The sequence below is a fragment of the Podarcis vaucheri genome (genome assembly GCF_965113315.1).
Source record: "Podarcis vaucheri genome assembly, chromosome: 3".
NCBI classification, from domain to species: Eukaryota; Metazoa; Chordata; class Lepidosauria; order Squamata; family Lacertidae; genus Podarcis; species Podarcis vaucheri.
Window position 1 is genome coordinate 28,341,349 of NC_138761.1, and position 15,682 is coordinate 28,357,030.

At 45.2% G+C, this 15,682-nt stretch overlaps 1 protein-coding gene and 1 long non-coding RNA gene across 3 annotated transcripts in view; both read left to right on the forward strand.

Annotated features, from left to right (window-relative positions):
* Positions 1–15,682, forward strand: part of LOC309529784 — a 760,251-nt gene that overhangs the window by 583,081 nt on the left and 161,488 nt on the right. The window lies entirely within an intron of this gene.
* The window catches only part of SMYD2 (SET and MYND domain containing 2), a 35,109-nt gene continuing 31,927 nt past the window's right edge, over positions 12,501–15,682 (forward strand). The window contains exon 1 of the mRNA XM_082217780.1: positions 12,501–12,888. Within this exon, the coding sequence (XP_082073906.1) occupies positions 12,707–12,888 (182 nt within the window). The 5' untranslated portion in view covers positions 12,501–12,706. The remainder of the gene's footprint in view (positions 12,889–15,682) is intronic.

The following is a 15,682-nucleotide window of genomic DNA, read 5'->3' on the forward strand; positions in this document are numbered from 1 at the left end:
CATTTGCTTGTGTGCAACATATCTTGTGAACCGCCCTGAGATCCTGTGATGAAGGGCAGTATTATTATTGTTGTTGATGTTGTTTAGTCATTTAGTCATGTCCGACTCTTCGTGACCCCATGGACCAGAGCACACTAGGCACTCCTGTCTTCCACTGCCTCCCACAGTTTGGTCAGACTCATGCTGGTAGATTCGAGAACACTGTCCAACCATCTCGTCCTCTGTCGTCCCCTTCTCCTTGTGCCCTCCATCTTTCCCAACATCAGGGTCTTTTCCAGGGAGTCTTCTCTTCTCATGAGGTGGCCAAAGTATTGAAGCCTCAGCTTTACGATCTGTCCTTCCAGTGAGCACTCAGGGCTGATTTCCTTAAGAATGGATAGGTTTGATCTTCTTGCAGTCCATGGGACTTTCAAGAGTCTCCTCCAGCACCTTAATTCAAAAGCATCAATTCTTTATGGTCCAGCTTTCACTTCCATACATCACTACTGGGAAAACCATAGCTTTAGCTATATGGACCTTTGTTGGGAAGGTGATGTCTCTGCTTTTTAAGATGCTGTCTAGGTTTGTCATTGCTTTCCTCCCAAGAAGCAGGCGTCTTTTAATTTTGTGACTGCTGTCACCATCTGCAGTGATCATGGAGCCCAAGAAAGTAAAATTTCTCACTGCCTCCATTTCTTCCCCATCTATTTGCCAGGAGGTGATGGGACCAGTGGCCATGATCTTTGTTTTTTTGCTGTTGAGCTTCAGACCATATTTTGCACTCTACTCTTTCACCCTCATTAAAGGGTTCTTTAATTCCTCCTCACTTTCTGCCATCAAGGTTGTGTCATCTGCATATCTGAGGTTGTTGATATTTCTTCTAGCAATCTTAATTCCGGCTTGGGATTCATCCAGCCCAACCTTTCGCATGATGAATTCTGCATATAAGTTAAATAAGCAGGGAGACAATATACAGCCTTGTCGTACTCCTTTCCCAATTTTGAACTAATCATTTTTGAACCTATTTTTTTTTTTATTATTATTATTATTATTATTATTATTATTATTGGTAGAAGAGTTGCCCAAAATCCAAAGCCAGAGGAACAAAGGAACTTAATGTGCCCATCTGAATTCTAGCACTTAACTTTCTGCTTCCATAGTTTGGATTCAGATAAAGTGGATGTCTCATCGCCAACAGTTTGACAATGTCCACTAAACAATAATCAGAGAAGTAGCACTTACTTGTAGCCAGGATGATCCTGCAATGTTAGCAATCACAACCACCCTGCTGAACAAAGAGGAGCATTCATGTTAAGTACCTTCATCATGCCCTGCTGGATTAATCACTTAAAAAACTCTTCAGCCATTGCTCGAGTGAAAACGACATAGCAGAGTCATTGATCAGACACAGGAGAGCCAGGGTTTATTCAAATAAATGAATGTGATGCAAACCACATTGTCGTCCATTGGCTCTATTGTGTGGGAGATTTCCAGCAAATATAGGAAAGTACTCTGTGCTGCTTAACTGTACACATTCCATCATTAAAATCATACGGTTTTAGGCAAAATGATTGTTGGCATCCCTCTCTCTTGGGAGACAATGGAGGTGTCCACCTTTGGTGGTCAAGTCAAATTGTTGGAAGGTTACAACATCTGCTGTAGAGACTGATACAGGAGAGACATCGATGTTTATAACCCAAATGACTTCCAATTGTGTTTTAAGGTTCTGCCTTATCTAATTTCATTCTCTCTAATGTGTTTCTTATTATAGTCTGCTGTTTTCTTACACTTCAAACCCCGCTGGGGTCTTTGCATATGGGAAATAACTAGTCTAGAAAGGGGTTTTCTCAGGATGGTGGAGGGTGTATGTTCTGCTGGAGTGGGGGGCAAAAAAAATGGGGGCCGAGGAGGGTCAGTTGTGGGAGGAGTAAGAAATATCCCTATTTTTATGTGAGGAATGTTGGAGGGTATGGGATGATGGACTAGATAAGACTTTGGCCTGTTCCAGAAGAGCTTCTTCTCATGTTCTAAGATTTTGGAATAAGGGCTCTATGACCTGCCCACACCCGTAAGACCATGTAAGGCATTCCACAGATATGCTGAACTTTGGAACCTATGTGCTGGGATTCCCAGCACCTCCCCCGCCCCCAATTTGTCATCTTAAAGGCAGGGGAACCTGGTGAGTGAGCCAAGGCCACCTCACTGAGCTTGTGGCGACACTGATAAATATTCAAGCTCATGTCTTTCAAATGTTATTGTGATTCACCTTCCCCTCCTTCCTTCCCCTGCTCCAGTCATCTTGCTGGCTCAGAATTTTCTACTTTTGTCTCAAACCTCAGCTGCCTTCGGTTTATTGCAGATGACTGCTATTGTCTTTGTCTCTGTCTATCCGCTTCGCTGTGTCTCATTTTCCTAAAGTACCTGGCACCCACTTTCCCGTAACGTTGTTCCTTTGTTTCAGGAAAAGCATAATTTCAGGAGACAGCAGAAATACCGTTCCAAAGGCCAGGGGGTGACATCCTTTCTCACCTGATCTTTATTCATATCTGGGTTTAATTGCATTCTTTTTTATTTTCCATTTCTCAAGCACCTTGCACCTCCCTTCCTCCCTGACAGGAAGATGCATTTTGTTTCTCATAAAAATTGCTTTCCTGCAGCTTTTCCATTCTTCAGAAATGTAAGGACCTTCTGGCATCTGGTGGCGTTTCGCGTGCATTGAAACACACACACACACACACCCCAGCTTGTTGCTTGTATAAGTTACAACATTCTTCTCTTTCTTAAGCTGTGCCGCCCTTACAACCTGGTGTGTGTGTGTATATGCATGTGTGACGTTCATTTGCACTACACACACACACACACCAGATTGTAAGGGCTGCACAGCTTAAGACAAGAATGTCAAAAGTCCCATCCTGCCATTCATTTGCACTTTCATCTGATATTTTCTGTTCCACTGAAATTGGTTCATTTTGCACCAGTGTTCCTTCCTTTCGTTATCTGCAGATGCACATTTTGCATATACATTTTAATGTAATTTTTAAATGTACTTTTTACAAAGACATGCATGCGTCAGCCACCAACAGATACTTACCTTCCCTGTGTGTTTCCTTTGAAAGTTTATGGATTTCCAGAGGGGAAGCCCTGTTAGTCTTTTGCAGCAAGAGGAATTAAGAATCTTGTGGCATTTAAAAGATGAAGTTAATGAAGTGGCTAATGGCCCATCATAAAGCCATCTCTGGCTGCAATCCTCAGGATTTCTACAGTGGTACCTCTAGTTGCGGACACGATCCGTTCTGGGGTGCCGTTCGCACCCCGAAAAGTCTGTAACTAGAGTGGCACTTTTGTGCAAGCACGGAGCTTTATAGAGCACTTCTGCGCATGTGCAAAGCACGCAGAACGCTTCCAGGTTTGCCACATTCGCAAGCTGAAAAGACACAACATGAACCTAATGCAACACAAGGTATGACTGTACTCAGAAATAAGCGCTACAGAATTCAATTGAGATTACTCCCAAGTAAGTGTGCTGAACTCTTCTTGCCAGTTATTATTGCAACCTATCTCACCCATCTTAAAAAACAGAGCCATCACCTTGCCAACAAAGGCCCATATAGTTAAAGCCATGGTTTTCCCAGTAGTGATGTATGGAACTGAGAGCTGGACCATAAAGAAGGCTGATCGCCGAAGAACTGATGCTTTTGAATTATGGTGCTGGAGGAGACTCTTTTTTTTAAAAGATATTTATTGAAGCTTTACAAATTATATCAAACAAAACAATACACACCAACACAAACAAAAAAGAACAAGTATAATTTCAAAACCTTATTTTCTTAAAACTTACTTCACCGACCTCCTCATACCTCCCCTTTCTGCATTCCCATTTCAGATATTTGGTTCAGCAAATCCTCACCCTTAATTTTATCTAATTGTCAGCCTTTCTTTTCTTTTAACTTAATCTTTTCAGCTGTACTCCATTTGATTTCTAAAGCCACATCATTCTAACACACATTAATTTTACAATGTTTCTTAAGATAGTTCTTAAATTTCTTCCAATCTTCTTCCGCTGTCTCTTTTCCCTGGTCCCGTATTCTGCCAGTCATTTCTGCCAATCCCATGTAGTCAATCACCTTCATCTGCCATTCTTCCAAGGTGGGTAGGTCTTGTGTCTTCCAATACTTTGCGATGAGTATTCTTGTTGCTGTTGTAGCATACATAAAGAATGTTCTGTCTTTCTTTGGCACCAATTGGCCGACAATGCCCAGGAGAAGACTTAAGAGTCCCATGGACTGCAAGAAGATCAAACCGATCCATTCTTAAGGAAATCAGCCCTGAGTGCTCACTGGAAGGACAGACCCTGAAGCTGAGGCTCCAATACTTTAGCCACCTCATGAGAAGAGAAGACTCCCTGGAAAAGACCCTGATGCTGGGAAAGATTGGGGGCACAAGAAGAAGGGGATGATAGAGGACGAGATGGCTGGACAGTGTTCTCGAAGCTACCAGCATGAGTTTGACCAAACTGCGGGAGGCAGTGGAAGACAGGAGTGCCTGGCGTGCTCTGGTCCATGGGGTCACGAAGAGTCGGACACGACTAAATGACTAAAGAAGAAGAGAATCTCACCCACTTAACCACATATATGTTCTTTTTTTAAAAAAAAAATGCAACATATTATTTCATAAATGCATATCTTGCTATCATGATTTTATAGTTCAGCATAAACTTAATCCTGTCTCTTTCCCTCACTCAGGTAACAGAGAAAGATATTTTGCTCTTTGTGTCCTGGATTGAGTGAATTCCTATGGGCATTTTCAACATTTCACAGGCACTCTGTGTAATGCACTTATATGAGTCCTTTCTGCAATGCAACACTTTATTTCACAGATGTACATTTTATACAAACAATGTGTCCGCAATTGCTAAAAACTAACACTCAAACTAATTTAAGTTTTAGATGTTTGTAGTAGACATGATTTTGCATTTGTTAGCCTGAAATCCTCAAACTTTTCCTGAGGAGCACTGATAAATACCACTTTTATCAGGGGAAGTAGCAACACATATGCAAATAAAATACATTGCAAAGCAATGCTGTATCTATTTACATATTAACTATGCATTAAGAGGGGGGAAACTTTCAACTAAAGCAAAAAAGCATTCATAGCAAGAGCCCCTGCTGTTGTGGTGGTGGTCGGGTCAAATGGGCAGGTAGAAGGAAATCCACTTCCTAGTTTTCAGTGTATCCCTCCAATACGCTAATGAGAAAAACCTGCTTTGACTTCATCCAATCCGAATGAGACTGTGAGAGTTGTAAAGATGCTCAGAGAGCTGGTGCTAGTCAATACTGGGTTAGGCAAGATCCGACTCAGGATAACGCAGCACTGTATATTCCAATGTATTGAGTGTTAATATCGCATGCTCAGGTATTCGGTGAGCGTAACGGTTCACATCTGCACTAACAGGCCAATGAAATAAGTCCCCAGTTTAAAACTCACCTGTCATGATTTTTCAAGATGGCCTTGGGCAAGCTGGTATCTCTTCATTTCAGCAACCCATCTGTAATGTGAGGATAATACTATGGGCCTCCAAAGAAGGCTTGTTAGCGCAAAGAGAACTTAAGAGGATGCAAGTGAGATACTATGAACACTTCAAAGCACCATATAAATGCCAAGTCTTACTTTATTACTGTCTTTCTTTGTCAAGAATGGGTAAGCCTCAGGTCTAGGGACCAAATGCAAGCCTTTCTGTTTAGCCCTGGTAACACCTCTTACCAGTCCAGTTTCTGCATGCCCCCACTGCCTGTTTGTGGTTTTGCATGGCTGGAATTTGTCCTTGAACTCTGACCATGCTTCTGGTTTGCCTCCATGGAGGACAGAGGGGTGTGTGCAAGTGTGGCTAGAAAATAGCCTACTGTACAAAGGTAAAACTCAACACTTGTTGATCACCTCTCTTTTGCCTCTGGCCTCACCCAACACTGGCATATGCCCAGAAGGGAAAGCAGCACTCAGGCTGGAAAAAGGTTCCTCTCTCCTGGTTACCAGAATGTGGTGTTCCATTTAAGCCTTGGTTTAAAACCTATACCAAGTGTAAGTGGGCCTAGTAAGCAGGTTAACTGCACATTCACCCAGAATCTGTTACATGAAAATGCCTCCCGATTTCCTTGCTAGTGCAGAAGCTCCAGAAATTGTTGAACGGAAGTTCAACAAAAAAATGTAACCTACTGAACAAGCAAATTTCTATTTTAAGGTCAAAATATTGTGTCAAAACGCAGAGAAAAATAGGGTCGGGGAAATGAGGAGAGAGGGATAGAGAATAGCATTTATTTTATTTTTATTTTTTAAAAAAGAATGAAATACTGTAACCAATTGACTTCTCTGCGGTCAAGGCATTCACGCTGATTTGGTTCCTAATAATCTTCTAGTATGTATTGTGCTCTGTTTTATGTGCACTTATGCTAGTTAAGAGGTGGAGTACAGTGGCACCAGCTTTCTATTATGGTTTGACGGGGAAGGTGTATGAATTTGTAATGTAAACAAGAGCATAAATCTCCCTATCCACCGAATATTTAAACAAAAAGATGGCAGCTTTTTTGGCTGGTACTTACTCATAGTCCCACAAATGTTTGCTAAGGTTGTTTAAAAAAAAAAAAATCAAAACACACACACAACAGCATGAAAAGGAATCATGGATGAACAAAACCAGCTGTGATCTAACAGCTGCCCCCTTTAGGAGACCACTCAGGAAAGTGCCAAACATCACTGGTGTGGTGGCTTTGAAAAACCAACAGCTTGTTTTTCAAATGGGTCTGTCCTTGACTAAGACAAAGAGCTGTGTTTAAGGAGTGGCATATTAACCATGACCTCATTCATATCCTTTCAAACCTTTTCTGAAGAACAGCCATATGTGGTGCTAAGTAAAAGCTCTTTGGAGGTATTATGTACTAAGCTTGGATCCTAGAACAATAGGCAGGTAGGATCCTAGAATGCAACAACTGATTGGCTTGCAGGAGAAGACTAATCAGACTCCAGGAGGAAGTTAATCAGCCTATTAGGCTGGTAGGATCGTAGAATGCAACAACTGATTGGCCTGCAGGAGAAGACCAATCAGGCTGCAGGAGGGAAGCAGAATCAGCCAATCAGACGGGACTCATTGTGTAAATAATTAATATAAAGGCCTGAGGTTTGGGGGGGGGGATTCAATCACTGTTTTACAAGCGGCAATAAAGATCATGAAATCACTGCAAGACTCTGAGTAGATTTCAGAGTATCCCACCATTCCGTGCCGTATTCAGATCTATTATAGGGTTTAACAAAAACAAACAGGACCTTTCAGTTGCAGGGTGTGCGGGGGGAAATGTATTACATGAGGACAGTAATAGCAAGAGGTGAGTTGTTTTTATTCTGTTAACTTGATGCCCATGGCATTCCACTCCACAACACGGCAACTTTTGTCATGAACATCCGAGAAAACTCAGATCGTTACGGATAACTAGCGAGTTTGCCACCCAATGGCGGAAATGCATCTAGAAAAGTGGCTGCAAAAGATGGGACACAGCTGAGTGAGCTGAATGCTTATCCCAACTTCCATGTTTCCAGGTGGCTTGACCTCACCTCTCCCCGCCCCCCAAGCATTGGTGCACTTAAATCCATTGCAAGTCATGCGCTTAAGAAAGCCTAAGTGCATAGGGTTGCATGGCAAGACTGCAGTCTTATGCATGTTTTAGGACTAAGTCCCATAGTGCCTGGATCTCAAACTGTGCTGTGCTTTCTGCCTTAGATAGAGCCTTCAAGCTTTCAAATATTACCTGGATTTCTATTTCCCCTTGCCACCAGCTCAAGTTCCTCCCAGACTCTATTTCTTCACCCTTATGCATCCAGTATTTATTCTTTCCTCAGATCCCTGCTTTCCAGTGCTCCACCCACTCTCTTTCTATATCTAGAATATTTTATTCATTTGCAGTAAAACAGCATTGCTCAGTTTCAACACCACCTGCAGTGTTACATCTTTCTATTTATCACATTTAACAAGAAAAATTGAGCAGTGACACTGTCAAATAACTGAACCACCTACTACATTCCCTCAGTCACCCTGACTCTCGGCTAGGCCTGCTTCACACCCATCCAGCACATGCCTTTAGACTCTTTGCCACTTTGCTTCCCGGCCTCCTGTGATTTCCACTCACTCAGCTTCTCAGTCTCTACTGATCTAGCTCCTCCCAGTCCTGGGTCCCTGTGGGCTGACCTATTGCATTCTTCCCAGAAGTTGGACCTTTGTTCTCTCACCCACAGCAGTTGGAATGTTTGGGAGTGGGAAACTTCCATAGCCTTCTTTCGACATGCTCCCTGCCGCATGCAGTGAATGTGTGATGGGAGATCAGGATTGTGCCCGCTGGCCATGCACACTGGTGTTGGCATATCCACTGGTCACAGCCTGTACATTTGGAGTAGCACGGAAGGGGAGCTAGGCTTGCACATTTGTTCACAGAATTTTTCCATGCAAGCAGGGTGTCTCAGCTAAATGCTGCCAGAGGCTTCGCTGCCACCAGAACCCTTAGCAGACTACATAGTTGACAGAACAGCGCGACAGCTGTGGCCTTGCCACGCACACCTTCTATAGGGATGTGGCGTTAGAAGCAAAAGGTGACAAGTGTGACAATATTGGTTTGAATTCCTGCTTCCGCTTGCATGCTCATATGCAGATGAGATGCAGATTTTGCTATTCTTACGAGACTGTTTTCATAGGTTGGTGTTCCGAGAAATCCTTGTGGGCAGCAAGCAAGGCAGGTTACACATATCACGAGCAAATAATATATTTAATTCTAATGAGCTATAAACGCAGCTAATTGTAGCAGATTGGAGCCCCTTTGTTCATCTCGTCTTTTTAGCAAGGTCACATTACTTAGCCCTGCTTATCCACGGCATGGTCCCAATTTCAAATTTATGTCTCTGTCAATTAAAGTCACTGATAGTTTATCAAACTGATGGCCCGGACAATTTGACACGAGTAATATCATTAGTGGTGTTTAAGTTGGTTTAATAGCATTAATGGAAATAGTAAACGTTAACAGAAAAGCAGAATGACCCAATATCTCCCTTCATGCACAAGGTGTTTTTGTTGTTCTACTGTTCTGCTAATGCAGCTTGACAAATCTAATTTGTTTTGGGGGAAAGCCCTACAGACCCAGATGGCAGGGCAAGAGTGAGACCTCCACGTATTTCTCTACCCCCTAGAAATCAGTGCAATCTAGGAAGTTGAATGCCTCATCCCTTGTAGTGATTGCCAGTCACAGGCAAGTGTATCCCAGTACTCAGAAATCCCATTAAATTCAATGGGAACTAGTCAGGAGTGGTTCATGGAGCAGAGCCAACCTCTGGACACTGGTGTCACTGCAGCTCCTCTGAACAGGGATGGAGTAAGGTACAGTGGAGGTGGCCTTGGGGCAGTACCAGTGGGAGTGATAAGAGTGGCTCTGCCAACCCCAAGTTTGCTGTTGCCTGACCCCAACCCCGTCTAGGTAAGTTGCATTGAAGTCAGTGTTGGGGAGGTGGCTCTCCCTCACCACACCAAGAGGAACTGGAGCCAGTCCTAGTTAAGCATGCCTTAAGACTGCAGTCTTGCCACCCAGCCCTATGCGCCTAAGGTCCCTTAAGGCCACAAATTATAATGGATTCAAGTCGGCAAAGGATTGCACTGTTAAATTTCTCTGTCTGTAGGTGCTTTCAAGTCTGGTATGGGCCCACATGAAAGGGATGCGGGTGGCGCTGTGGTCTAAACCACAGAGCCTAGGGTTTGCCAATCAGGTCAGCGGTTCGAATCCCTGCAATGGGGTGAGCTCCTGTTGCTCAGTCCCTGCTCCTGCCAACATAGCAGTTTGAAAGCACATAAAAGTGCAGGTAGATAAATAGGTACTGCTCCGGCAGGAAGGTAAACACCGTTTCCATGCGCTGCACTGGTTCATCAGAAGTGGTTTAGTCATGCTGGCCACATGACCCGGAAGCTGTACACCAGCTCCCTCGGCCAGTAAAGTGAGATGAGCGCCGCAACCCCAGAGTCGTCTGTGACTGGACCTAATGGTCAGGGGTCCGTTTACCTTTACCTTTACGGGCCCAAATATGGCCCTGTCCCTCACTTTTCCTTAAAATAAATTGCACTTAATGTTTTAGCAGGACTGCATGCTGTAACAGTGAACAGCCAAAGTACTCTGCACATGGCGGGCCATGTTGTATTTTTCCCTTCATGGTGCACATTGCACCATGATTCAGGCAACCCGGGTTTGCCACATACACATCACAACCAGGGCCAAGAATGAGGGGGGAAAGCCTGTGGCTGCAGGTGGGATGTTTCCGTGAATTGGCCCATTGTGACACTTCAGAGAAGCTGGAACAGTTTCCGTCTTCATTTAGACTTGCTCTGACAAAGTTTGCGAACCTTCCTTCTGCATTAATGAAAGGAAGATGAGTCAATGATTTTGAGCTGTGCCCTTAGTGTGTCATACTTCAGCAGTACTTATTTAGCAAATCTTTCTTCTCATGCCTCCAGGCTACAGACTGCAGGTGTAGAATGCCCTCTGCTTACAGCCATGAAGGGTTTCTAACATGTTAAGATTTTTTTCTGTGATTCATGTTTCACATTTACCTCCTGGGAATTATATCATTAAAAAAACCAAAAACCTTCAGCTTGATTAAAATCTTAGGTTCTAAAAAGCATGTCCACATTGGAGTTTCAGGGCCTTAGCATATAATAAGAAATTGCAGATGCAATACTAGTAAAATGTATTGTGCTGAATGCGTTTTGGCTTGTGAAACCTTCAGATATTTGTTGGAATCAAACTCCCAGTGCACCCAATGGTCAGGGGTGATGGAAGTTGTAGTCCGCGGACACTTGGCAGTAGCCAGAAATGACTACATCTTTGATAACCTCTTGTGTCTCGAGTCTCCTCTGCCTTGTGGGATCTCTTTGGGAAAAGAAAAAGCTAAGGAGTAAACCGTACAAACAAATCCAGAGTGGAGTCCCTAAGTCAGTTAGATGATGCCTTGTACGCCTCCTTCCAGCAACTCCTGCAGCCAGGTTGGTGTCAAATGTATTGCTCTGCTTATCTTTGGATCACATCAAGGAGGTCGAGGGGGGCGAGTCTTGTCATCTGGGCAGCCCAGGACCTCCATACACACAACCCTGGCTTGCGCCCTGGGGAGGTCACTTCAGTGTTGCCAATGCAGCGGTTTGGCTTCACCTTCGGAGGTGCACTCCATTGTCTCTGGAGACAGATGGATGGAAACAACATTCCCCATGGGGTGCCCTTGTTTCTGGGTAAAACATGCTTAGGACTGGAATTTAAAGACCTTTCATTTGGTACCACATAGCTGTGGGGAGAGGTTTTTAGTTTTAGCCAGGGCTTTTTTTCCCCCAGCTGGGGAGCTCAACTCTCAGGTGGGTGCCATTGCTAGTCTAAGAGAAGTAGTTCAGAGTGAGCTCCTCCGGCACCTCTTTTTCTAGCAAAACAGCACTGGTTTTAGCTTTTAGAATGGTTGTGTGCTAAAAGAATTCTTTCAGCCCAAAAATGGAAACAAGAGGAAGTACTAACGAAAGAAGAGTGGCAGATGAATATGATGGACTTTGCACAACTGGCGAAGCTGACAGGAAATATCTGAAACCAGCATGATCATGTATTCCAAAAGGACTGGAGTAAATTTATACGATACAGTGGTACCTCGGGTTACATACGCTTCAGGTTACATACGCTTCAGATTACAGACTCCGCTAAGCCAGAAATAGTACCTCGGGTTAAGAACTTTGCTTCAGGATGAGAACAGAAATCGCGCTCCGGCGGCAGCAGCAGGAGACCCCATTAGCTAAAGTGGTGCTTCAGGTTAAGAACAGTTTCAAGTTAAGAATGGACCTCTGAAATGAATTAAGTACTTAACCTGAGGTACCACTGTATATGCATAACTAGTTTGCAGGGTGCTTAATTCATTCTGGAGGTCCGTACTTAACCTGAAACTGTTCTTAACCTGAAGCACCACTTTAGCTAATGGGGCCGCCTGCTGCGCGATTTCTATTCTCATCCTGAAGCAAAGTTCTTAACCTGAAGCACCATTTCTGGGTTAGCGGAGTCTGTAACCTGAAGCGTATGTAACCTGAGGTACCACTGTATTTGAAAGATTATTGTAAGCAATTAACATCACTAGCAGGGTTGACCAAATACTTGCAATGGGAAACTTTCTACCTTTCTACCTTTATTTAAATTTTGAGTCATTTTGTAAGGAGCGTAATTAGAATTGGAAAACGTGCCATGATATAAAGGTTAACTTTGACAGCCATGAGGCAACTTAAAAAAAGAGAGAAGAGCTCTTAACCCCTCAACGTCAAATGAAAGACCGTGAGAAGTGGGGGTAGCAGAAGGGAAAGCCTCCAGCTCCAGGGCCCGCCACCCCTCACCTCCGGGGCGCGTACCCGGGGTGCCGCGCGGGCAGGCGGGCCCGCGTTGCCTCTAGGACCCAGCGGGCTCCCGGCGCGCTTTTCCCAGGGAGCCGGCCGCGGCCGCCACTGCTGCTGCTGCTCCGGCTGCCCATGCCCATGTATGTGCTGCGAGCTCTGGCTGGCCGGGGCCGGGCGCTGCGGGTGGCTGCTGCTGCTGCTGCGCGCCATTAATAGCCACGGCACAGGCCTCCGCCGCCACGACGGGGCTTGTGCCAAGAAGGAGGCGGCAGCGGCAGCGGCAGCGCCTGGCAGAGAGGAGCCATGAGCTCGGCGAGGAGTTCCGAGTCTCCGGCGCTGGAGCGTTTCCAGAGCCCGGGCAAAGGCCGGGGGCTGCGGGCGCTTCGCCGCTTCGCCGCCGGGGAGCTGCTCTTCTCGTGCCCGGCCTACACGTGCGTGCTGACCGTCAACGAGAGGGGCAACCACTGCGAGTGCTGCTTCGCCAGGTACCGCCCGGCCGGCCGGCCTGCCTGCCTATACTGCCTGCCCGGCCGCTGCCCTTCGGCGCTCGCCCGTCCCCTGCCGGCGGAAGGGAGGAGGCCGAGCGGGAGGCACGAGAAGCGAATTCCCCGCGGGTCCTAGCACCGGCGGCCCAGGGCGCGCTTCTCTGCGGAAGGGAAGGCCCTTCCCGGGCGGCTGCTGGGAGGAAGAGGGGCCGGGGCTCCTCCGGCCTGCCTGCCTGCCTGCTACCTGGGCCCTCTCTCACATCCAACAGCCTCCTGCCTCAGCCCCCCATGGGGGGCCCTCTTCCGCACCCCGAGACGTCATTCTGACTGCTGCCTGGCTTTGCCGGTAGCCTGAGAGGCAGCAAACCCACAGGTGGAGAAGGATCTCGTCTTCCTGTCTCGGAAGCCACTGCGCCTGTTGGATTTCTGGCTGCCCTTCATCTGTCTCCCAGGGGACTCGAAAGTGGGGTGGGTGGGTGGGTGGGTGGGATTAGAAGAGGCTTTACACGTGTCCAGGGGGTGTCGATGCTCAATAGCTGGACCCAGGGCTAAAAATGAGGTCCAGGACAAAGCTGTGATTCAAAGGAAGCCATGCTTATCCTCAACTGTCCTTCAGAAAGAGCAGGCATCCTCCTTTCTTTGTAGTTTGAGCCGTCAGCTAAAATTTGCAACATCTCTGGACAGTAAAGGAGTAGAGAAAGGATTATCGGGCAGTAGCGCATTTAATCTGGTAAAGTTAGTTGAATTAAGATATTTCCACGCAGTTAGCCTGAGCTTAGTTAGATTTAGGTAGGCCTGACTAAGCCCACTGAAATCAAGCAGTTTAGGGACATCTTGCTCTGCGTATGTTCAGGCGGTTGGTTGCTTCTTAAAACCAATTACGTTCCTTCTTGGCACTGTTAAACTGGCATAAAAAGATGTGGTCTCCTCCAGTGCGATTTATAATTGGCATGGAATATTGTGCAAGTTATCTCTTCCTTGTTAAGAAAAGCAAAACTGAGGCTGAGTTCGGATGGCCCGTGAAGGCTTGAGATCTGTACATGCTATACCTTTAAAGCACATTCGAAACACATTTCTTTCCTCAAAGAGTTCTGGGCACTGTAGTTCATTAGAAGTTGCTGGGAATTGTAACTCTGTGAGGGGCAAACTACAATGTCCAGAATTCTTTGAGAGAAAGAATGCATTTCAAATGTGTTTTAAAAGATATAATGTGTACACAGCCATGGTTTGTGTTACCTCAGAACACAAGGTGCCTACAAGATGCTGTTTGCGACTGACATACCAGGATCTGAAACCACAATTTGGAAGCTTGTTTGCAGATGAGTTTGTGCTAACTGTGGTTCGTGATTATGACTGAATTCATAGAAAAGTAGCAAACCATAGTTGGGGCCATTGGTCCACTTTATGAAATGGCAGTTACATTATGGGAATGAAGTTTTATTTTCCTTGAGAGGCTATCGCACTGTGGGTATGGGACTGAACGTGGAGCTGAGCGAGGAAGGAAAAAGATAGCGAAGAAACACCTCTAAGCATGATTTGTCTGCTATATGTCTCAAAAGATCAAACCATGTTTTGGGTTCTTATCTATAGTTAGCACAAGCCATGGTTTCGTATTACATCTGAATCTAGACTGAGCCTGACCCTAGAGGTGGCTGGTGTATAGAAAGAATAGGCAGTAATCTTGGCAGGCAGAAATACCGCAGTCATCTCATGCAAGCTTACAGCTGTCATGGAATCATGTTGGAGTTTCAAGACCTACAGTTTCAAACAGGTGTATCTCTAAGAGAGATTGCTTGCAGAGGCCTCAATATATTTCATCAGAGTCCTTTGGGTTCTGATACGCTGTAGAGTCTCCTGCAAGCATATTGTGGCACTGTAACTCTTCAAGATCGTTTTACCCCTGGCACTTTATATTACAGTTGTAGTAATAATAAGAACCCACAAACACCCAAGTATGCATTGCAGCAGGCAGACTAGAAGACCCCCGAGGTCCCTTCCAACTCTGCAATTCTATGAGTCTATGGCTCAGTGTCCTGAGGATCCCTAATCATTTAGTGTTAAAGGTAATATCAGAGTTGTGTTATAATGTCCACTTTATAGAGGTCAGAATTAGGAACATCATATTTCATTTTAGAGAGTCTGATACTCAGGTCTTCTGATGGGTCATGTAAGCTCAAATGGAGTACAATTCTATGCTCAGGCACCCTAAACTTGGCACCAAGAAAACAGATTCTGCCATCTGTATAAATTATGCAAAAAAGAGAGAGAAGAAAGCACAATTCTGCCCTTTTCCATAGAATTGTAGAGTTGGAAGGGCCATGGAGTTCAACCCCCTGCAATGCAGAAATCTTTTCCCCAATGTGGGACTCAAACCTCTCATGCTCTACCAACTGAGCTATCCTAAATTCACTCTTTTTTTGTTTTGTTACTTTGCACAAATCATTCTGGTTTTGCCAATCATGGGGTGGATGAAGACACGTGCCAGCTCCAATTCAGCCACATCTCTAGCTTCTCAGATTTCATCAGTGATTGCTCACATGCTTTCAGGAGCAACCGTGTCACCATAAGAGCTGCAAACTTGATTCATTTCATATACCAACTTCATGCCCTCCACCCAAATCATCGAATCTTAGAGTTGGAAGGGACCCTGAGGATCATGTAGCGCAACCTCCTGCAATGCAGGAATATGGAGCAATTCAGGAGTTTGTAGCTGTCCCATACCTATTTATCTATCGGGGGAAATCTTTAGCTTTCCTTCCAAATTGTGCTTAAGAGCTCCCTGAATGAGGGCCCG